Genomic DNA, 23,209 nt, shown 5'->3' on the forward strand with positions numbered 1-23,209 from the left:
TAAATCTCTGCTGTCATGTTGACAGATTGATACTGTATCTACTGTTTCCTTAGTCGGTTTATTTTCAGCCTTGCCTACGGCTGATTCCGAGCATACCATCCGGTTTCCAGAATACTGATGTGTGATAGGGATTGTCAATCCAGTGCTAACAGGTGGATTGGGCATTTACGTACCGGATCTGACTTTGACTGTGTGATCCAATCCCATCCTCCATTCAAGGAAACTATTGTTCTAAATCGATTTACGCATCCGATCCATTCCTGATCTGACTCGACCGAGGATCTCATCTGATCGTAGCCCCTCTGATCCCTTTCCTTCTGCCATCTTCAATTTCCTTTCTTCCCTCCGATCAACTAGCGAGCGGATCGCCGCTCCCATCTTCTTTCGGATCTTGTGGAGACCCAAAGGATCTTCCTCTCTGAGCGCGCGGTAACATGGGGTCGAGAACACTCTCTCACTCTGAGTTGGTGCGGTGGTACGGGTCGCCGGAGCTGGCGCGGGGCCGCCGGCAGATCACCATAGGATCGCCTCTGCGCGGGGGGAGTGCAGTTAGCGGCCATAATTTCAATGATTTTCTCAGGCAACTCAACCGAAAATTAAGAATTTGCATAAGTTTGTGGGCAATTATCTGATATGCCCCCCTATGAAACTTCTCATTACCTGCTATGCAACTTCTCATCTAACACCCGCGACCTGGATCGACCACAAAGTGCAGCTGCACTTTTTAGCATATGGGTTTAAGCTATATTTAATTATGTTTGCTTCAAATGAACATGTTATGTTTGAAATGATGTAGTAGCTGCAAAAATACCAAAACGAAGGTAACACGAAGCGGACGTTTGTTCCCCGGAATATATCGATGACGAAGGAACAGTGAAGGAAATCAGGCAGGAAAGCCAACCACCCAACGCGGCAAACACATGCGACGCGCGTCGCTGCTTTTGCCCTTCGCCTTTCTCCCACTCCCAGAGAGAGAAAAGGAAGATTCGAAAGAAAGGCGGGCAGCATTTTACTTTCAATTTTTTTTTCTGAGCAGAAGGATTTTACTTTCCGATAACCAAGAGCCAACTGCCGAGTCCACCCGCACCAATCAGTGCAGTGCGGCGACAACGACGGCGGGCGCCCCTCCCCCTCCCCTCCCCCGCGCCGACCCACGCCGCGGAATCCGCGCCACGTCGGTTCTCCGGTTGGTCGCCCACGGCCGCCCGCCCGCCCGCCGATGGATCTCCCGCCGCTCTCCCACCAGGCGCTCTTCGCGGCCGTCCGATCCGCGGACGCCGACGCCGTGCGCCGCCTCCTGGCGGGCCCCGAGGCGTCCGGCTCCACCGCGGCGCTCGCCGCCGCGCAGACGGACGCCGGGGAGTCCGCGCTCTACGTCGCGGCGGAGGCCGGCGCGCTTGAGGTCGTGCGCCTCCTCCTCCCGCTCTACGACCTCGAGGCCGCCAAGCTCCGCTCCCGCCTCGACCTCGACGCCTTCCACGTCGCCGCCAAGCAAGGGCACACTGGTGAGCTCCTCTTTTCGCTCGATTAGTACTTTCCGCTGGGTTTTTGGAACGAGCTAGGTCCAGTGTGCTTTTGGAACTATTTGATGTTTAAGCCCAGTGTGTTGCTACTCGGCCCAGGGCTGCTGCCTTTGACCTCGGCCAGAATAGGCTGAATCCAGGATAACTTTTTGAGCTGTTTGGTTTTCTGGGCTTCGCAGTTCGATCGATTGCGCTATGGCACTGGATGTGTATGGTAGGGTATGTGAATTATCTAGGGTTGTGGTTGTACTAATGGTGGCTTTTGGTGTTTATCAAAAGGAAATCAGATGCCGATATGTAATTTGATGTGGTTAAGAATCCTTAGATTTTCTACTTCTAGCATGAGCTACCTACCTTTTCTTCAAGGTTCTGCTGATGCAGCAGCTATTGTTCAATGAGGAATGCTATTTTTTCTCATGGCAAGTAGGCTGATAAATTGCTTTCCAAACAGAGGTCGTGAAGGAGTTTCTGGGGCGGTGGCCTGAGCTTTGCTCAGTGTGTGACTCGTCCAACACTTGTCCACTGTACTCTGCTGCCGTAAAAGACCACTTGGATGTGGTGAATGCTATATTGGACACTGACGATAGCTGCATAAAGATTGTGCGAAAAAATGGGAAGACATCACTACATAATGCCGCAAGAATAGGGTACCATCGCATTGTCAAAGCACTCATTGAGAGGGACCCGGGGATTGTTGCAATCAAAGATAGGAAGGGACAAACTGCTCTTCACATGGCTGTGAAGGGTAAAAACACAGATGTGGTGGAAGAATTGCTGATGGCTGATGCTTCCATCCTCAATGTGCGTGACAAGAAGGCAAACACAGCTTTACATATAGCTACACGAAAATGGAGGCCCCAGGTATACGTCTTTTCTAAAATTACATGATGAGTACATTACATGTATCTTCTCCCATTTGCTTGATCGTTTTGGTCAACCCTACCTTGCTTAGATTGGAATATATATACCTAAATATTTCTGTTATATTTTTATTCACTCTTTTCAACAAACTGCCCACCTTGGGCTACTGCATCGTCATAGAATCTAGTTTAACTAATGGAAAGCTGTAAGATATACTCACAATTGCAATTACTAAATTCTTCTAGATAGAGCTGTAAAATTTCTGCAGTTATATTTAGCCTGAGACTGCTATTAGTTGATGTCATACCAGTTTGAATTTATTAGACCAGACTTAACCAAGATTATATACGAGACAATGACACAGCCATTTGGGCATTGGCTACATTGTGCTCAATTAGACAGGATTGGTAATTTGAGTAACTCCATACTTTTCCAAAATAACACGTATATATTTCGGGCAAGGGACCTTGCTGGTGCTTGGTAGATGGAGTATATAGTGAATTACAAAGTGTAGCAAAAATGTGTGCCCATCACATATGAAGGATGGAACACTATAAAAACAGTATTCGTCTTCTTGTTGACTTTCTGCCACTATTCTCTATTTTTCAGTACATGTAAGTAGTACCTTTGTACATCAGCTGGAAAGACCAAATAACCATAAAGCTGAGATCGAGACACACATAGCATTACTCTTCTACATTTTATCCGGTGGTATCGTGTGTGAAATTGAAAGCTACCGAGTGCAGTTACAAGTTTGATGTAGTTTGTCTAAGTGCTTCCTAGTTTTCTACTGTCCCCCTGAATAAAAAAGGACCAAAAGAAAGAGGTAGGGACAGTTGATCCACTAAAGCTGTGAGATTTGTCTGAACGCTTATGTGATTTTGAAACAAAAGATACGCCTGTTTTTCCCTTCATGCGAGATTGACTGTTTCCACGTGAACTGGTAGTTTTTCTCGGTGCTTGATCTCCTAGCATGCTTTGTTAACCTAACAACGTTATATTTTCTCTGCCATTTTTTTGGGGTCTCCAGATGGTTCAACTTCTGCTCGCCTATGAGTCACTTGAAGTCAACGCTATCAATAGTCAAAACGAAACAGCTATGGACTTGGCTGAGAAAGTTCCCTATGCTGAGTCTAAAATGGAAATCATCGAGTGGCTGTCAGAGGCTGGTGCAAAGAATGCCGTAAATGTTGGTAAAGTTGACGAAGCATCAGAGCTAAGGAGAACTGTGAGTGATATCAAGCACAATGTGCAAGCACAGCTCAGTGAGAATATGAAGACCAACAAAAGAGTGACGGGGATCGCCAAAGAGCTGCGGAAGCTGCACAGAGAAGCGGTTCAGAACACCATCAACTCGGTTACTCTGGTAGCAACCCTGATCGCCTCCATCGCGTTCGTTTCCATCTTCAACTTGCCAGGCCAGTACTACCAGGACACTACAACCGGGGGAGAGATCGGGCAGGCCTACATATCCAAGCTCACCGGTTTCCGCGTGTTCTGCCTCCTGAACGCCATCGCCCTCTTCATTTCGCTCGCGGTGGTCGTGGTGCAGATCACGCTGGTCGCCTGGGAGACCGGCGCGCAGAAGCAGATCATCAAGATCGTGAACAAGCTGATGTGGACGGCGTGCCTCAGCACGTGCGCGGCGTTCGTGTCGCTGGCCTACGTTGTGGTCGGCCCGCAGCATGCCTGGATGGCCTTCACCATATCGGCCGTCGGAGGGCCGATCATGATCGGGACCCTCCTGTTCCTCGCCTACCTGCTGCTGCGTCCGCGGTTCAACTTTGGCGAAGACAGGCAGCGGCGTATCAGGAGGGGGAGTGGCAGCAAGTCCTTCTCCTGGTCTGTCCGCGAAGGGTTGTCGGACCTGGAGGCCGTGGAAGACCATGAGAAGAAGATCTATGCTTTGTAGTCCTGCTGCTGCGGCATGTAACACTGAGAACAGGTAGTTGGGAGGAAACAATCGCCTTGTACATATTTTTCATGGCTGTTTTAGGTCTGTTTTGAGGTAGAACACGCAGACCTTTCTCTGGAATGTTTGTACTGTTGCTAATGTATAATACTGGAGAATGAAGAGCTGCACTGCGGTCTACCGGTGCAGCGACGGTGTTATGCACATCTGCTGATTGCCACGCAAGTGCTGAAAGTGTTGGCCTCTGAATAAAATCCTGGTGGGATGTGCTTCATTACCTGTTCTCTAGTTCATTCTTGCTGCTATTGTACAAAAAGAATATGCTTCTGAAAATCATGAGATTTAAGCTGTTTTGTTTGAAAGAATGCAAATTTCCTATAAAATGCAGTGCAATGAATTCCTTTGGAGCTTTGCTCTTGCTCCCGTGCGGCTCCATGAGTCGCATTGGGGTGCCCAAGTTCCGAGGGCTCCCCTCTGCCTCCTCTCAGGCCAACTCCACCGCGCGACCCTATCCTCTCCGGGCCCGTCCGTTTGGGGTAAAACGGACAAACCGGGCGGCCCAGCGCGCGGGAGTAAACGGACTTTTGTCCGTTTTGTGTCCGCTTTCGACCCATCCGCGGCCCAAGTTTGCGTCGTTTTTGGGGTGAAACGGACACCATACGAACGCGCCGGCCGTCTGCGTGTGTCCTCCCCTGGCCCGCCCGTCGGTGGCACAGGACGGGCCTTTTTCTATCCGCCCCCTCCCTCCCTCCGGCCGCATCCCACTCCACTCTTCCCCACTCTTCCCCTCGTCGCCCGCCGCAGCCGCCGCTGCCATTGCGGCCGTGCAACACTGACGCGCGCTCGCCCAGCCCCTTCCCCTCGTCACCGCCGAGCTACCCAACCACGGCCACCTGGTTTGCGCACCCGCCGGCCGGATTCGGGACGGATCCGGTCGGTCTTGAGCTCGCCCGGCCGTGGGAGGCCGGGCCGCGCCATGGACTGGCCGGGCACCTCGCGCGGAAGGCCCTGGCAGGGCCGCAAGGCCACATGCAGGCAGTGGCTCGTCATCTAGCCGCTCGGATCTGCACCGTCGGTGCCCCGCCGGCAGATACGCGAATGGCGGCCGGCCGGGCTCGGTGCTTGCCCAAAAGCTCGTCGGCGCTCCGTTGCCCCTCATCAGGTGCGACCACTGCCCAAGGATGGTCGTGCGCCGCGTGTCTACAACGCCGGAGCATCCCGGATGGGTGTTCATCAAGTGCTTAAACGATGGGATACGTGCTTTTTTTAGCTTCGGTTTGTGCTTTCGGATTAGATTAGTTATGCTAACTTTAAATTTTATTGTGTAGAATGGATACAAGTTTTGGTATTGAGAAGAAGAGTACATCGATATATTGATAGAGCAAAATCTAGTACATGTTCGTGCACTTTTAGCTAGCCTAGAGGCTGTAGATGAGACAAGTGCACTTGTTGCTAGATTAGAGGCTAGGCACGATACTACGTGTGAGAAAGCAACGTCGACTTCTGGCTTGAAGAAGAAAGGAGGATGCCACGTCGATCCTCCTCCACAGATCAACAATGAGTGCATCGACAAGGCCCTAACCCAACTCAAGGGAGCAGTTATGGAAGTTGGGTATCTTCTCAAATGTATTCTTGTGGTTCTTGTTTTCTTTGACCTTGCATCACTAGTCAAAATGTGATGATGTATTGTCATGTATCAAAAATGAATGATGAAAAAAAGTTTAAGGACTTGCAAAGAAAAGTGCACGCGGACAAGATGCGGCCGGGATGTGTCCGCGCGCTGGACGCACGGCCACCGCAAGCGCGCGGACGCATCCCGGAAACTGCCCGGACACGACCCCATCCTCCTACCCAAACAGACAGAATCTGGACAAAACGGACGTTCATTTGGGGTCGCGCGGTGGAGTTGACCTCACCTCATCGCAGCCGGAGGGTGTTGCCAGGCAAATCCGGGCGCCGTCGGCGGTGTGGTTCCGCGTGTCTGAAGGTCTCTTGGTGGGGTGTTAGTGGTGAACTCGGTGTCGCTTGCTAGTGGAGAAGTGATGCGTCGTGAACGACCGCGATGGTGTGTGTTGGTCTTGTGGGTAGCCATGTCGGTTGGAGTGCCTATCTTATGGGCATGTTCTAATCGTTTTTGTCCGAGTTTTCATACAAATACTTGATCAATTCTCTTCTATCTTTTTTTAATGAATTGGAGCCTTGAGACACGCAACGTCAAAAGGAAAAATATCCTTAGGAGAATGTCTTATAGGATTGAATCCTACAAATTGAACAACAAACATATATATTTTAAAGGATTCAATCCTCTAAAATTCCTATGAAAATATTTTGAATCAAAGATGCTCCAAGTTTTCATGTGCCTTGAAATAAATATTTTTTTGAAGCCTAGAACAACTGTTCTACGGTGTTTTCATGTACCTTGAAATGGATTTTTCATTTTGAAGCTTGTTCTATGGTATTTTCATGTGCCTTGAAATGGAATATTCACAATTTTTTTATAGAATCACAAATTTTCGTTCGGAGAATCATTGTGTTGGCTCAAAAAAAAAAATCTAGCCGAATAGGTTCTGCAGACGTGGCGACTCTGCTGTCGTCGTCGTCAGTAGTAAGTACTCCGCGAGAGAGAGGCAAAGAGCTCACTTGAGCGGAAGATGGACTCCTGCCTGCTACACCCTTATCCACAGCCGCTCCCTCTTCCTCCCTCTAATCCCACCTCCCAGCGTGCCCACCTCAAATGGGGCCCCTGCTGCCGCCGCCGTCGCCGCCATCTCCTCCGGCGCGTGGCCGTCTCCGCGCTCACCTTAGAGGAACAGCTCGCGCCAACCAACCCAAGAACCGTGAACCCCCGTAGGCCGTTCGACGGTATGCAGGAGAGGAGCGTCGCGACTTCCGACACGGCGGGCAACCTGTTCGACGAAATGCTTCGCCCGAGCGGCGAGGGCGCGAGCGTACGTGGCCTGCCCAGAAGAGCGGCGCCCAGGAGCGGCGAGAAGAGCGCGAGCTCGGCGATCCTGGCGCTGGCCCACGCCAGCAGGCACGCGGAGGTCCTCGAGCTCTTCTGCAGGATGCGGCGGGACGGACTGCCGGTCAGCAGGTTCATGCTGCCCAGCGTCCTCAAAGCCTGCGCGCGCCTCCAGGACAGCAGGATGCTCCGGGCCGCGCATGTCGTGGTCATCAAGTGCGCCCTGTGCCAGCACGTCGTGGTGGGCACCGCGCTGGTCAGCGCGTACGTCGATTTCGGGCTGATGGATGATGCGCGCAACGCGTTCGCTGAGATGGACGAGGCCAACATGGTCTCCTGGAGTGTGGTCATCGGAGGCTATGTCCGTTCTTGTCGGTGGGACGAGGCATGGGATGCTTTCTCCGCAATGCAGCGTGCTGGGGTGCCTCCGGTTGATTCGGTTCTTGTGATGGCGATTCAGGCGTGCAGTGCGTTGTTGTGCCTGGTTCGTGGGAAGCAGCTGCACGCGTTGGCGGTCGCCCTCGGATTTGAAAGGAACACCACCGTTTGGAACTGCCTCATTGACATGTATGGGAAGTGTGGTGACATGGATAGTTGCAGGGCAGTTTTTGACACAATGGTAGACAGGGATCAAGTCAGTTGGAATACCATCATCTCAAGCTATGTTCGTCTTGGTCTTTGTGAAGAGGCGCTCGACATGGTCATCCAGATGCAGCAATGTGGTTTCGCTGTTGATCGATTCACCCTTGGCAGTGGAGTCGCAGCTTGTGCCCATTTGGCTGACATTGACAGTGGCAGTGCATTCCATGGCTATTTGATAAGAAGAGCATTAGACACTGATGCTATCCGGGGCAGCGCACTTGTTGACATGTATGGGAAATGTGGTTTGATGGAGCATGCTCGACTGGTGTTTGACAGAATGGATGAAAGGAATTATGTAGCCTGGGATGCACTCTTGTCTGGCTACGTTGAAAATGGGCAGGTTGACTTGGCACTCAAGGTTTTCCAACAAATGGAGTCCGCAAACATAAAGCCTAACCAACATACCTTTGTGAACCTTCTTAAGCTTTGTGGCAACAGAAGGTATACAGAGTATGGAAGGCAAATTCATGCCCATGCCATCAAGGCCATACACCAGATGAATGTAGTTTTGGAAACTGAACTGATCGACATGTACGCAAAGTGCGGCTGCATTGAGGTTGCCCGGTTACTGTTCCTCAGGATGAACGAGAGGAACCTGATATCCTGGAACGCTCTCCTCTCGGGTTATGTAGGGGATGGACAACCAGGTGCGTCGATAAACATTTACCGTCAGATGGAGCTGGCCTGCATTAGGCCTGACCAATACACCTTGGCAGGGCTTCTAAGCCTTTGCCGGTACCAAGGGCTTTTGCGCTACGGAAGGCAGATACATGCTCATGTCATTAAGATTGGCTCTGAGACGAATGTGGTGCTGCAAACTTTACTTGTGCATATGTACGTCAGGTGTAGGCAGTGGCGAGACGCTGAAAATGTCTGTGCGATGATCCAAGAGAGGAACTTTTATGTGCATGATGCATTCTCGAAGGTCTATGGAGATGGGTACTTTATCTGAAGAGATGACACATGATCTGGTGTCCAGTGGAGAAGAAGATAGATGCTTCGGTGCTCAGTCAGGTGGAGTTGGGATATGTGAAACACGGTAGGGGGGCTGGGGCTGCACAAGGCGTCCTCCCAATGTTCTTCTAATGTCCAAACAGGGCAGAGCTTCGACCCATGAAAACTAATGGAGAAGGATAGTTGGGCAGCTGTGACCCTATGGTGGATGTGGATCCGCCCATCAAACACCTATGTTTTCGTTGTGGATACACTACTTAGATGCAGATGTTGTGGTGCCTGTAAAATGTAAGCAAATGGCTGGTAGTTTTGTAGTGTTGTTTACCACTGGCTTTCATCATGTCAGCTCACACAGGGTCATTGGGTGCAGCCTCATTGTACCTTGCACTACTGTTTTGTACTCCCTCCGTGAAGTTAGTACAAAGTTGAGACACTTATTTTGGACGGAGGGAGTAATAGTCAGGGGCAATGGGGAGTGAGGGATGTTCAGCTCACAATTCTCAGAGTGATGAAGAATTGTTTGACTCTTTTTCACTCGGACCGTAGGTGAATTTCCGATGGCAATCTTTTTTTTTAAAAGGACCGATAGCAATCCTGTGTGCATAAGTGCATTGCTTGCTTACAAATTGTTGTGTTTACTGTTGATATGTCGTGTGTCTTGAACAAGTAATTTGATCTTGGTTCACATGGAAAGCTGATGCGCTGAGCATGGCAGAACCTAGGAGTATCTGCGAAAGGTCCGATGAAGGTTTCTACCAGCTGTAAAAAAAATGACTGCTGTAGTAAACAGAGTCATCTTCAGACTCCTGTCATAAAAGCAGCGTCAGATACTCACCCAGCTGCTTCTACGATTACTGTGATCACTCCTATTCTTTACATCCATAAGCAATATATACAGATATTTTGCATAAAGTGAGTCCATAACCAAACGTTAAGCTATTTTGTGACCTTCTTATACAGAGCACACTTTATGTTAATGTTCATTCATGTACACTTGTACATGCTCACATCCTAAACAGAAAGCACAGCCAATCCTCACAAAACTCTCACTGATATCACCAGTTTACAAACAGACTCTCATTGATATCATCAGTTTACAAACAGATTCTCATTGATATCATCAGTTTACAAACAGACGGGAATCACAAGGCTTCTCACTTGCTGCTTGCTCCAGGATGTTCATGCATACAGGCCTTGAGTATGAAAGTTATGTCAGTGTAAGTCCTCGGTGAGTTTTCAGTTTTCACTGCCTTTGAGAATGTTGTACTTGCAAAGTGGACAGTTTGCGTGCATTCGTAGCCATTTCGTAATGCACGTTGAGTGGAAGTGATGGTTGCAAGGGAGGGCAGATAGCTCCACTCCGTCTTCATATGATGAGAGACATATGCAGCATTCCTGTTAGAACAAACAAGCTGTCAGCAGAGCATCGGAAGACTAGAAAGAACTGAGCACCGTTCTTGTTTGTATAGGTAGTTCACAGCATTGTTTGGTTTCTGAGAATAGATTGTCTAAATTTGTGAACTGGCATAACATGTATAGTTCTCTCTAGTGTAACAGATCACTAAACTATATGCTCACTTCCGATAGGAAATACCCTTTGCTTATATGATCACTAAACTATATGCTCACTTCCAATAGGATATATGAAGATCAAAGATAATATAAAGAACTATACATACAAACAAAGCAACTTTTACTATTTAGTTAGAAAGCACAAAGCATAATCCTTACAGCATCCTCACGAAGAAGAATTCGTTCGCTTGTAGATGTTCCACTATTATTAAGGATAGGAATCATAACCCCCTCGTCCGTTCCCTTTTCTCCATTCTCACTGGGATCAGAATATTTATATCTGGGGAGAATGCCAATATCTGCATCTGATGCACCCTCCTACATATGTAAGAGAGAAGGGAATGAGCCAAATAATAATAGTTTGTGTAGTAAGGTAGCTGAAATTTCCTCAAACGCAGAATAAATCGATTACCTGGCCAACCAGAGCATACAGTATTGCAACGACACAAGGCAAGCAGCAGCACAGTGCAACTCCAATGAAGCAGGCCACAACAACACAAAAAACAGCGAAGAAGACATCAAACGCGAGAAAAACGACAGTTAACCTGCACAACAAATCAGAAGCCAGGTAACTCTGTTAGGTCTAATAGGAAGTTAGCACTCACCAATTGGTAGTGAAGATTGAATAATACAGCTTTATCTGTCAGTCGCATTAAGTATTTACCAGAAAGGGTAATGGCTTATAATATTATTAACTAGATAACAGATTTCAAAACTTATAAATGTTCATATTCATAACATATGAAAGCATACCACTTTAGTCAACAAGTGTTTTGGCGCACTTGCTCTGGGTTTACAGTACACGTTTATTAACAACAAAAGAGTTATTGTTCTGCCGTCTTGCATTCAACTTTGCACGTCACAACATTCGAGATATAACACATACTCTTGTTATATCTGGAGTATGATAAAACTGACTTTTGAGTCCTTGTAATATCCGGAGTATGATAAAACTATGTCGCTAGTGGTTTCGGTTACAAATGTGCAATTGCAAACTGCTTGCCACAAGAAATTAAGCATTCAAATTCCCACAAACAAATGTAGTGCGTGATGGGTGTAGGTTTAAGGTGACGGTACCAATAGAGTCTTGGAGCACCTTGTTCAAGCATGTCGCCGCCGGTCACCACCCAGTAGAACCCAATGATCCACCACAGGAATGACACCATCGTGTTGACCGACTCACAACGGTCCGTAGAGCTGCACAAGTAACGAAATCATCAAAAGGCAGTCAGCACATCAAAGCACACACAGAGGCACAAGCGTGATTTCTAGTTAAGCAGATATCACAATCCACTAACCCTAGTTCAGCTTCTACCACTCAACGACAGCGAAACCAGAGGAAAATTTGGGGGTTCTTCGTTTTGCCTTTACCTTGCCCTCTCTTCCATCGCCTCCTCGTCGTTCCCCTCATCGCTCTCCGAGCTGTTGGGCTCGGCGTTCGCGGCGCCGGACTCGATGTCGGGGCCTCCCGCGGGGGCGGCGGGGCGGCGGCGTGTGCCGGAGCAGACGAGGGAGACGTGCACGACGCACTGCAGGGCGTAGCCGACGAGCCAGAGGCGGAGCGGCTTGGCGGGGCTCTCGGCGGTGGAGGCCGCGAGCACCGCCGCCGCGGCCGCCGCGAAGGCGACGTTCCAGGCGACGTCGAGCGCGACGACGGGGCGGGAGTGGGCCCAGTCGGCGCGCCTCCGGTCAAGCTGCAGCGCCGCCGTCTCGCGCACCAGCATCGACGGCCCGCGCCGCCCCGCCGCGCGCCCGATGAGCGCCGCGAGGCGGCTCGGCCTCGCCGCCGCCGGGGGCGGTGGCGTGGCGGGCTGGCTCCCGGGCCCCGCGCCGGCGCCGGCGCCTGCCTGCGGCGGTGCCAGCAGCGGCTGCTCCGGCGACGGTGACGATGCGGCCGCCTCCATTTGGGGAATCGGGAGTTGGGGGAGTCCTCTCACACCACCGTTCCTGACGAACGACTGTTGTGTCTGCTCTCCGCTGCTTCGCCGAGTAACACTAAACACCTCGTTTTTTCTTTCTTTCGGGGTTTGTCTAGAATCACACATCACCTCTTCCACGCGTTTTCCTCTTTCGAATTAAGCGGTATCTGCGCGCGGTGCGCCCGTCGCGAACTGAGCGCACAAATAGTTCATTGTGATTTATACTTTAAAAAAGGTATCATTGTGATGAAATCTGTTCACTCAAGTTTAATTTCTAGGCTTTTGTTTTACAACCTTAAAACTTTATTCCTAAAATAATGGCCGCATCGTTTACAATTTGAGGAGAATAAAGTCAGGGAAGAGAAATCCCAGAACATTGAGATTCTATTGCAAAAAGAATTCTGAGCTAGACTATTAGAGCAACTCTAGCAGACCCCGCATCCCGCCGGCCCGCAAAACGCTTTTGCAGTTCACGCAAAACAGTTTTTGCGGGCTGGCACAGATGCAGACCCCCAAACGGATCCGTAAAAAAGTATATTCGCGGAATATAGTTTTTTACGGATCGGCTTTGTGGGTTCTGCTCTTTGCGCCGCTGCATCCCGTATATCATCAGCCCGCAAATATCAAATACAACATAATTCAAGAATCGAAAATAAACTGAATTATTCGAATCAAACGTAATACAATAATCATCTGCATTACGAATAATTATTCAAATAACCGTAGCAAACTTAAATAGTGCAATACAAAACTTGTCATGAATACTAATACAAATGAATACAAAAATAAGTCACTGTCCAGCCCTTTGCCAATGGTGTTCAATGAGATCTTCGTGAAGTTGAAAGTGGGTGTCTGCATTTTCAATCTCCTTGTATGTCTAAAGAAAATCTCTAATGCAGTTTGGGTCTCTAGCTGGTTTGACACGGCTACCCACATTGTCGTAAAAGAATTCTAAGCTCAATCATCTCTCATCTTTAAGAGTCATATTGTGCAGGATAACACAGCATGTCATGATGTTCTTCAAGGTTTTCTTATCCCAAAAACGAGCAGGACCACGAACAATGGCAAACATACATTGCAAAACACCGAATGCTCTTTCAATGTGCTATCTTCACCAATGCGAAGATACTCATCGGCATAGTCAGCCGGAACACCATATGCAATCACCCGCATAGCTGCAGAGATTTTTTGATATGCACTAAATCCCTTTAAGCCCGCGACATTTCTTCTTTGAGTAAAATACCGGCAACAAGTTTTACAAAGAGGGATCGGCACATTCGGTACCTTCTCCGGAAGAGGTGCGGAGGATATGTAGGATTCTCCACGAAATAATCTTGCATCAACATTTCGTTCCCAAGATGGCGATTCCGAGGAATGCACAAACGCCCGACAGTCGATCCTCGCCTCCTCTTCCGGTGCTCGTCTTCATGCTCCTTCACGGCAAGCGCCATGGCTAATGTTTGATGCCGAAAGATTGCAAGCATGGTCTCAACATCCGAGTTGTCCGAATCGGACGAATCGGATAGCAAGAACTTCTCGCACGGGGTCAACTCCATCTACACACACCGGCGTGTCAACCTACTACACAGCTTGCAAAAATCACAACAAAAAGACTAACCGGTGGCGGGTGATCCCGGGCGGCGACGATGGTCGATCCCCGGCGGCGGCGGCGACAGGGGGCGGCTCTTCTCGCTGGATCCGGAGGGGCGTTGCAGCGGCTCGGCGCGGGAGGGTGTGGGGCGGCCCCGGGGCGCGATTCCACCCGCGGATATGGCCGGAATCGCCGACGGCGGAAGGAGGGTGAAAAGAGCGTGGGCTGAAATGTCCCTCCCGCCAACTGCTTCTCTGTGATGCAGGGCACGCAGCCGCGAGGGGGAAACCTGCATTTTCCCGGGTTGGGGTCGGGAATTTGCCCCGCCCCCCAAAATGTTTTGCGGGCCAGGGCGGGATGCGGGGTCTGGTCGGGCAGGCTTTCCGGTCCGTACCCGCATTTTGGCAGTTATTTTACGGGTCGGGAAAGCGAGTATTTATTAGCTTCTCTGCAACAATGCATAAAACTAGAACTAGCAAAATTTGATGTAAGTTGTTTGCATTCTGCTCCTATTGGGATTTCTGGCCCCATATATGCATCAAGTTGGTTGAGTGTATCCACCCCAAAAGAACTGTCGGACTCAATAACCAACATTTGCTGCCAAAATCAGACCATTTTGGATAGCAATAATCTCAGCATAGCCTACATTGCTCACATGTGGTAGCACCCAGGTTCCAACAGCTATAAAATTGTCATGGTCATCACGCGCCATGACAACCGTAACTCCTGACAACATTTCGGCATAAAATCAGGCATCCACATTAATTTTGACAACACCCTCGGACGGGCTCTTTCAAATGTGATTGTTTTTGCAAGCAGGCTGGTTGGGTGTTGAGGCCCTAACAAAGTTTGTCGCCAGAACCTTAATATACATGGTTGTACAATCCCGTGGCTGGATAGTTTCACCCTTTGTACTCTAAGACAGGATTGCGTACCATTCTGAAGTAGTACGCATCCATGTCACCCTACGAGGTACGGTAGTGACTTGATCCGAAACTTCATGATCACTATCATAAGCTTCTACTTCAATTGGTGTAGGTGCCACAGGAACAACTTCATGTGCCCTGCTACACACTAGTTGAAGTGACGGTTTAATAACCTCATCAAGTCTCCACCATCCTCCCACTCAATTCTTTCGAGAGAAACTTTTCCTCGAGAAAGGACCCGATTCAAGAAACAATCACTCTTGCTTCTGGATCTGAGACAGGAGGTATACCCAACCATTTTGGGTATCATATGAAGATGTATTTATCCATTTTGGGTTCGAGCTTATCACGATGAAACTTTTTCACATAAGTGTCGCAGCCCCAAACTTTCAAGAAACGACAACTTAGGTTTCTCCAAACCATAGTTTAAACGGTTCTTAACGGAATTACGTGGTGCCCTATTAAAGTGAGTGCGGTTGTCTCTAATGTCTAACCCATGAACGATAGTGGTAATTTGATAAGATACATCATGGTACGCACTATATCCAATAGGGTGCAAATATGATGTTTGGACACACCATCACATTATGGTGTTCCAGGCGGTATTAATTGTGAAACAATTTCCACAATGTCTTAATTGCGTGCCAAAGCTCGTAACTCAGATACTCATCTCTATGATCATATCATAGACATTTTATCATCTTATCACAATGATCTTCAACTTCACTCTGAAATTACTTGAACCATTCAATAACTCAGACTTGTGTTTCATCAAGTAAATATACTCAGTATCTACTTAAATCATCCGTGAAGTAAGAACATAACGATATTCACTGCATGCCTCAGCACTCATTGGACTGCACACATCAAAGTGTGTTACTTCCAACAAGTTGCTATCTTGTTCCATCTTACTGAAAAACGAGGCTTTTCAGTCATCTTGCCTATGTGGTATGATTTGCATGTCTCAAGTGATTCAAAATCAAGTGAGTCCAAATGATCCATCTGCATGGAGTTTCTTCATGCGTATACACCAATAGACATGGTTCGCATGTCTCAAACTTTTCAAAAACGAGTGAGTCCAAAGATCCATCAACATGGAGCTTCTTCATGCGTTTTTATACCAATATGACTTACACGGCAATGCCACAAGTAAGTGGTACTATCATTACTATCTTATATCTTTTGGCATGAAAATGTGTATCACTACGATCGAGATTCAATAAACCATTCCTTTAGGTGCAAGACCATTGAAGGTATTATTCAAATAAATAGAGTAACCATTATTCTCCTTAAATGAATAACCGTATTGCGATAGACATAATCCAATCATGTCTATGCTCAACGCAAACACCAAATGACAATTAATCAGGTTTAATACTAATCTTGATGGTAGAGGGAGCGTGCGATGTTTGATCACATCAAACTTGGAAACACTTCCAATAAATATCGCCAGCTCACCTTTAGCTAGTCTCAGTTTATTTCGTAGCTTTTATTTCGAGTTACTAACACTTAGCAACTGAACCGATATCTAATACCCTGGTGCTACTAGAAGAACTAGTAAAGTACACATTAACATAATGTATATCAAATATACTTCTATCGACCTTTGCCATCCTTCTTATCTACCAAGTATCTAGGATGGTTCTGCTCCAGTGTCCGTTCCCTCATTACAGAAGCACTTAGTCTCGGGTTTGGGTTCAACCTTGGGTTTTCACTGGAGCAACAACTATTTTGCCGTTTCATGAAGTATCCCTTCTTGCCCTTGCCCTTCTTGAAACTAGTGGTTTCACCAACATTAACAATTGATGCTCCTTCTTGATTTCTACTTTCGCGGTGTTAAACATCGTGAATACTTCAAGGATCATCATATCTATCCCTGATATGTTATAGTTCATCACGAAGCTCTAGCAGCTTGGTGGCAATGACTTTGGAGAAACATCACTATCTCATCTGGAAGATCAACTCCCACTCGATTCAAGTGATTTGTTGTACTCAGACAATCTGAGCACAAGCCCAATGATTGAGATTTTCTCCCTTAGTTTGCAGGCTAAGAAAATCGTCGGAGGTCTTGTACCTCTGACGTGGGCACGAGCCTGAAATCTCAATTTCAGCCCTCGAAACATCTCATATGTTCCGCGACGTTTCGAAATCGTCTTTGGTGCCTCAACTCTAAACCATTTAACTGAACTATCACGTAGTTATCAAAACGTGTATGTCCGATGTTCGCAACATCTATGGACGACGTTTGGGGTTCAGTACACTGAGCGGTGCATTAAGGACATAAGCTTTCTACTGTCCGCATAATTGCTACTGTCAACTTTCAACTATATTTTCTCTAGGAACATATCTAAAACAGTAGAACTAAAGCACGAGCTACGACATAATTTGCAAAGAACTTTTGACTATGTTCAGGATAATTAAGTTCATCTCATGAACTCCCACTCAGATAGACATCCCTCTAGTCATCTAAGTGATTACATGATCCGAGTCAAGTAGGCCGTGTCCGATCATCACGTGAGACGGACTAGTCATCATCGCTGAACATCTTCATGTTGATCGTATCCACCATACGACTCATGCTCGACCTTTCGGTCTCTTGTGTTCCGAGGCCATGCCTGTACATGCTAGGCTCGTCAAGTTAACCTAAGTGTATCGCGTGTGTAAATCTGGCTTACACCCGTTGTATGTGAACGTAAGAATCTATCACACCCGATCATCACGTGGTGCTTCGAAATGACGAACTTTTGCAACGGTGCACAGTTAGGGGGAACACTTTCTTGAAATTTTAATGAGGGATCATCTTATTTACTACCGTCGTTCTAAGCAAATAAGATGCATAATCATGATAAACATCACATGCAATCAAATAGTGACATGATATGACCAATATCATTTTGCTCCTTTTGATCTCCATCTTCGGGGCTCCATGATCATCATCGTCACCGGCATGACACCATGATCTCCATCATCATGATCTCCATCATCGTGTCTTCATGAAGTTGTCTCGCCAACTATTACTTCTACTACTATGACTACCGGTTAGCAATAAAGTAAAGTAATTACATGGCGTTGTTTAATGACACGCAGGTCATACAATAAATAAAGACAACTCCTATGGCTCCTGCCGGTTGTCATACTCATCGACATGCAAGTCGTGATTCCTATTACAAGAACATGATCAATCTCATACATCACATATCATTCATCACATTCTTCTTGGCCATATCACATCACATAGCATACCCTGCAAAAACAAGTTAGACGTCCTCTAATTGTTGTTTGCATGTTTTACGTGGTTGCTATGGGTTTCTAGCAAGAACGTTTCTTACCTACGCAAAACCACAACGTGATATGCCAATTGCTATTTACCCTTCATAAGGACCCTTTTCATCGAATCCGTTCCGACTAAAGTGGGAGAGACTGGCACCCGCTAGCCACCTTATGCACCAAGTGTATGTCAGTCGGTGGAACCTGTCTCACGTAAGTGTACGTGTAAGGTCGGTCCGGGCCGCTTCATCCCACAATACCGTCGAAACAAGATTGGACTAGTAATGGTAAGCATATTGAACAAAATCAACGCCCACAACTACTTTGTGTTCTACTCGTGCAAAGAATCTACGCAATAGACCTAGCTCATGGTGCCACTGTTGGGGAATGTAGCAGAAATTCAAAATTTTCCTACGTGTCACCAAGATCTATCTATGGAGAAACCAGCAACGAGGGGAAGGAGAGTGCATATACATACCCTTGTAGATCGCTAAGCGGAAGCGTTCAAGAGAATGGGGTTGAAGGAGTCGTACTCGTCGTGATCCAAATCACCAGAGATCCTAGTGCCGAACGGACGGCACCTCGGCGTTCAATACACGTACAGCACGATGACGTCTCCCACGCCTTGATCCAGCAAGGAGAGAGGGAGAGGTTGGGGAAGACTCCGTCCAGCAGCAGCACAACGGCGTGGTGGTGGTGGAGGAGCGTGGCAATCCTGCAGGGCTTCGCCAAGCACCACGGGAGAGGAGGAGTACTTGGGAGAGGGGAAGGGCTGCGCCAGAACTTGGGTGCGGCTGCCCTCCCACCCCCACATATATATAGGGGCAAGGAAGAGGGGGGGCGGCCCCCTCAGATCCAATCTGAGGAGGGGGCGGCGGCCAGGGGGGGTGCCTTGCCCCCTAAGGCAAGGGGGCGCCCCCCTTTAGGGTTTCCCCAAGCCCTAGGCGCCTTGGGCCTTGGTGGGGGGCTCACCAGCCCAGCTGGGGCTGGTCCCCTCCCACACTCGGCCCATGCAGCCCCCTGGGGCCGGTGGCCCCACTTGGTGGACCCCCGGGACCCTCCCGGTGGTCCCGGTACGTTACCGATAAAACCCGAAACTTTTCCGGTGACCAAAACAGGACTTCCCATATATAAATCTTTACCTCCGGACCATTCCGGAACTCCTCGTGACGTCCAGGATCTCATCCGGGACTCCGAACAACATTCAGTAACCACATACAAACTTCCTTTATAACCCTAGCGTCATCGAACCTTAAGTGTGTAGACCCTACGGGTTCGGGAACCATGCAGACATGACCGAGATGTTCTCCAGTCAATAACCAACAGCGGGATCTGGATACCCATGTTGGCTCCCACATGTTCCACGATGATCTCATCGGATGAACCACGATGTCAAGGACTCAATCGATCCCGTATACAATTCCCTTTGTCTAGCAGTATTGTACTTGCCCGAGATTCGATCGTCGGTATCCCGATACCTTGTTCAATCTCGTTACCGGCAAGTCTCTTTACTCGTTCCGTAACACATCATCCCGTGATCAACCCCTTGGTCACATTGTGCACATTATGATGATGTCCTACCGAGTGGGCCCAGAGATACCTCTCCGTCACACGGAGTGACAAATCCCAGTCTCGATTCGTGCCAACCCAACAGACACTTTTGGAGATACCTGTAGTGCACCTTTATAGCCACCCAGTTACGTTGTGACGTTTGATACACCCAAAGAATTCCTACGGTATCCGGGAGTTGCACAATCTCATGGTCTAAGGAAATGATACTTGACATTAGAAAAGCTTTAGCATACGAACTACGATCTTTGTGCTAGGCTTAGGATTGGGTCTTGTCCATCACATCATTCTCCTAATGATGTGATCCCATTATCAACGACATCCAATGTCCATGGTCAGGAAACCGTGGCCATCTGTTGATCAACGAGCTAGTCAACTAGAGGCTTACTAGGGACTTGGTGTTGTCTATGTACCCACACATGTATTTGAGTTTCCTATCAATACAATTATAGAATGGATAATAAACGATTATCATGAACAAGGAAATATAATAATAACTAATTTATTATTGCCTCTAGGGCATATTTCCAACACTTCCACCCAAAATGCTCGATTTTATGGGAATCCAAAGCTACCATATGTCCTTCCAAACTGAATTTATGTGAATACTTCCCTGGCATCAGATCTGCGTAAATGATGCCCAAACTAGTGTTCAAATTCAGCATGGTAAGCAGACCGGTTAAAGATCCATGGATCTTGCCAAATATTTATCTGCAAGCTGGAGCCAACCCGCCAAATGCAACTCATCTTTAAGGGAGAACAACAACAGCAAATCATACCGATGAGGAAGAAGAATCTTCGTCTCCGCACAACCATTCCCCATCCGAGGATCCAACCAGTCAGTGTCGATCGACCTCCAGACACCATAACCCACGACCTTCGCGAGATACAGGAATCCCCCACCCAGCGGCTCCTAAACGAAGGCAAGAGCTCCGTCAGACCGCAAACAGAGCCCAAGGAAACTTATTCAGACGCAGTGCCACCGCGACGGTCTTGGCAACATCTCCCACAACCCTAACCCTACTATGAACCCACCCCACACACAGGTCCGAGGTCCCCCACCCTCCCGCCATCGGAGCGGACGACAGAGGGAAAGGGAACCAGATGCAGCGCCGTCGGCTCGCATAGGGAAGCTGTGTCGCCTCCTTCCGCCTGTGTACGAGATCCCCTTTTTCGGGGCGAGCGATTGACTGTGACCTGGCTGGACCAGCTTTTAGGATGTCACCAACAAGGTAATATTTTGTACTCAACACTCGTGCACAAAGAGATTCCGGATTTTTGAGTAGTAGCCAACACTGTTTTGCTAACATAGCAAGATTAAAACTATGAAGGTCCCTGAACCCCAAAGCCGCCCCTCCCTCTTCTTTGGTACAAACATTTTCCACCATGTAACCCAGTGTATCTTCTTCTTCTCTTCTCCATCTCCCCACCAGAAGCCCGAAATTTCATCCACTACAGGAAACAAGTAATTTGCCGTCTGTGGATCACAGACGGCAAAGACCTAAATCCAGACGGCAAAGACTTTGCCGTCAGGAAGCAGACGGCAAACTCAGACGACAAAGATAAGTCGGCAAAGAATACTTTGCAGTCTGCTTTTCGTCGGCCAGACGACAAAGACTTTGCCGTCAGCCAAATCTGGTTCGCCGTCAGCCTTATAAATCACATACGACAAAGAAAAGTACTTTTGCCGTCAGCTAGACTACATCATTGCTGTCAGCTATTCACAGATTTGCCGTCAGCCTCGTATATGACAGACGGCAAAGAAAGGATCATTTTGAAAAAAAACACAGCTTCCCAGGGATACGGTCAACGCATGCAGTGCACTACTTATGTTTCTTCTTCTTTTTTAACGGGGAAAGTCCCAGCCGTCTTTAGTGCCTTTTATTCAATGTTAGTCCAGTACAAAATACAAACATGATCCTGAAAAAAACTAATGTTACAGAATAGTCCTCGAAACTAACACACAGGACCCTAAAAAGTAAAACTAAAAATCAATCGGGTCCTTCTCTATTGTAGTGCTCCGCTCGCTGCGCCGTCGTATGGCCCTGCTCAGCCGCGCTCGGGAGCTGGCTCGCTCCGGTGCTGCAAGGAGGCATGCGAGGAAGCTCGGGGATGGGCGGTGCTCGACCGCCGGTGACGGCCCTGCTCAGCCGCGCCGCTCTGGCCCAGCGGCGCTCAGGAGCCGACTCGCTCCGGTGCCGCGAGGAGGCACGCGAGGCAGAGCTCTTGGCTGCTCTAGCGGCAGAGCTCGTGAGGCGGAGCACACGAACGGCGGGGTGAGGAGGAGCTGAGGGTGTGGACGGGCTCAGGTGCGCGGCCGGAGGAGCTGGGGTGCGGACGGCCGGAGGTGAGGACGAGCTCGCGAGGTGGAGCTTCACACAGCGCTGGCGATGTGGCGGACGGATGGGCGGAAGGAAGGATGCTCGGCCCTGCGGCGGACAGACGGGCTCGCGGGCGTCGGCCGCAGTGTGCGGCTCCTCAGGGACGGACGGGCGCTGGGCTCAGTGTGCGGCTGCTCGGGGGCGTCGGAGGCGCGGTCGGGCATTGGCCGGCGACGTGGTTCTTCTCGAGGGAGAAGGTGGGATGAGGGAGCAGGAGAGAGCGTGAAAGATGGAGAGAGGAGGGAGCACGGGGGAGAAGGAGATGGAGTCGTGGGTGGGGCAGATACGGTCGTGGCTTCGTGGGTGAGGGCATGCGTGGGGGCGCGTGCATCGTGGCCTATTGGTGGGAGTGTGCGTCGACGGCTTGAGAGTGGCTGGGATCTGCGGCTAGGATGTTGCCAAGTCATCAATCTGTGTGATCGATCCGCGTGGTGTGCTTTTCCTTTGTCGTCTGCAAAAAAAAATACAGACGGCAAAGAGCTCTTTGCCGTTTGCAAAAAAAAAACACAGACGGCAAAGATTTTTTGCCATCTGCCAAAATAAATGCAGACAGCAAAGGTTCTTTGCCGTCTGTGATTTTTATTGCAGACGGCAAAGTGAGCTCTTTGCCGTCTGTATTTTTTTCTGCAGACGGTAAAGTTTATTTTGCCGTCAGTTTTTCTTTGCCATCTGCGAGTGACGGCAAACCCTTTCTTCGCCGTCTGCCCGACGAAAAGTTAACGGCAAAGATGCCTCCTGACGGCAAATTAGATGTTTCCCGTAGTGATCAGTACTTTGAAATTGAAATTGACATAGCATAGGACGGAATTGCTTATGCTACAGATTTAAGCAAAATCTCAAACTTGACGGTATTGCAATTTGTACTTTTGAAGTATGCTTACAATGATGAATATTCACCTTCAACTGTTCAATGATCTGTAGACTCTGGTGTGTCAAAACTTCTCCCACTTCCTACTTTGTTAATAATTTGGTGTACTGAAAGTGCAGACTTGGAGTAGCGCAAAGGAAATTACAACAAAGTTAATGTATAATTGTTGTACATATGCAAGACGTTTCTTGATTAATAGTTTATTTGAACATGTTTATTAAAACACGTGTTTGGCCCACATCTCAAAGAAAAATAGTTTTTT

At 48.4% G+C, this 23,209-nt stretch overlaps 3 protein-coding genes across 3 annotated transcripts; 2 read left to right on the forward strand and 1 right to left on the reverse strand.

The window, feature by feature from the left end:
• Positions 1-1,145: 1,145 nt before the first annotated feature.
• LOC119322497 (ankyrin repeat-containing protein At2g01680-like) lies at positions 1,146-4,573 on the forward strand. Its single transcript, XM_037595983.1, has 3 exons — positions 1,146-1,505; positions 1,975-2,384; positions 3,415-4,573. Exons 1-3 carry the CDS (start codon positions 1,220-1,222, stop codon positions 4,294-4,296), a joined length of 1,578 nt encoding a protein of 525 aa, XP_037451880.1. The 5' UTR covers positions 1,146-1,219; the 3' UTR covers positions 4,297-4,573.
• Positions 4,574-6,923: 2,350 nt separating this feature from the next.
• LOC119322963 (pentatricopeptide repeat-containing protein At2g13600-like) lies at positions 6,924-9,433 on the forward strand. Its single transcript, XM_037596515.1, has one exon. The coding sequence runs from the start codon at positions 6,948-6,950 to the stop codon at positions 8,850-8,852; it is 1,905 nt and encodes a 634-aa protein (XP_037452412.1). The 5' UTR covers positions 6,924-6,947; the 3' UTR covers positions 8,853-9,433.
• Positions 9,434-9,711: 278 nt separating this feature from the next.
• On the reverse strand, positions 9,712-12,413 carry LOC119322964 (E3 ubiquitin protein ligase RIE1-like). Its single transcript, XM_037596516.1, has 5 exons — positions 11,798-12,413; positions 11,504-11,623; positions 10,839-10,971; positions 10,586-10,744; positions 9,712-10,249 (listed from the first exon to the last, which is right to left on the reverse strand). Exons 1-5 carry the CDS (start codon positions 12,328-12,330, stop codon positions 10,091-10,093), a joined length of 1,104 nt encoding a protein of 367 aa, XP_037452413.1. The 5' UTR covers positions 12,331-12,413; the 3' UTR covers positions 9,712-10,090.
• Between the last annotated feature and the right edge of the window lie 10,796 nt (positions 12,414-23,209).

Source organism: Triticum dicoccoides, chromosome 6B (genome assembly GCF_002162155.2).
Source record: "Triticum dicoccoides isolate Atlit2015 ecotype Zavitan chromosome 6B, WEW_v2.0, whole genome shotgun sequence".
Classification (NCBI taxonomy): domain Eukaryota; kingdom Viridiplantae; phylum Streptophyta; class Magnoliopsida; order Poales; family Poaceae; genus Triticum; species Triticum dicoccoides.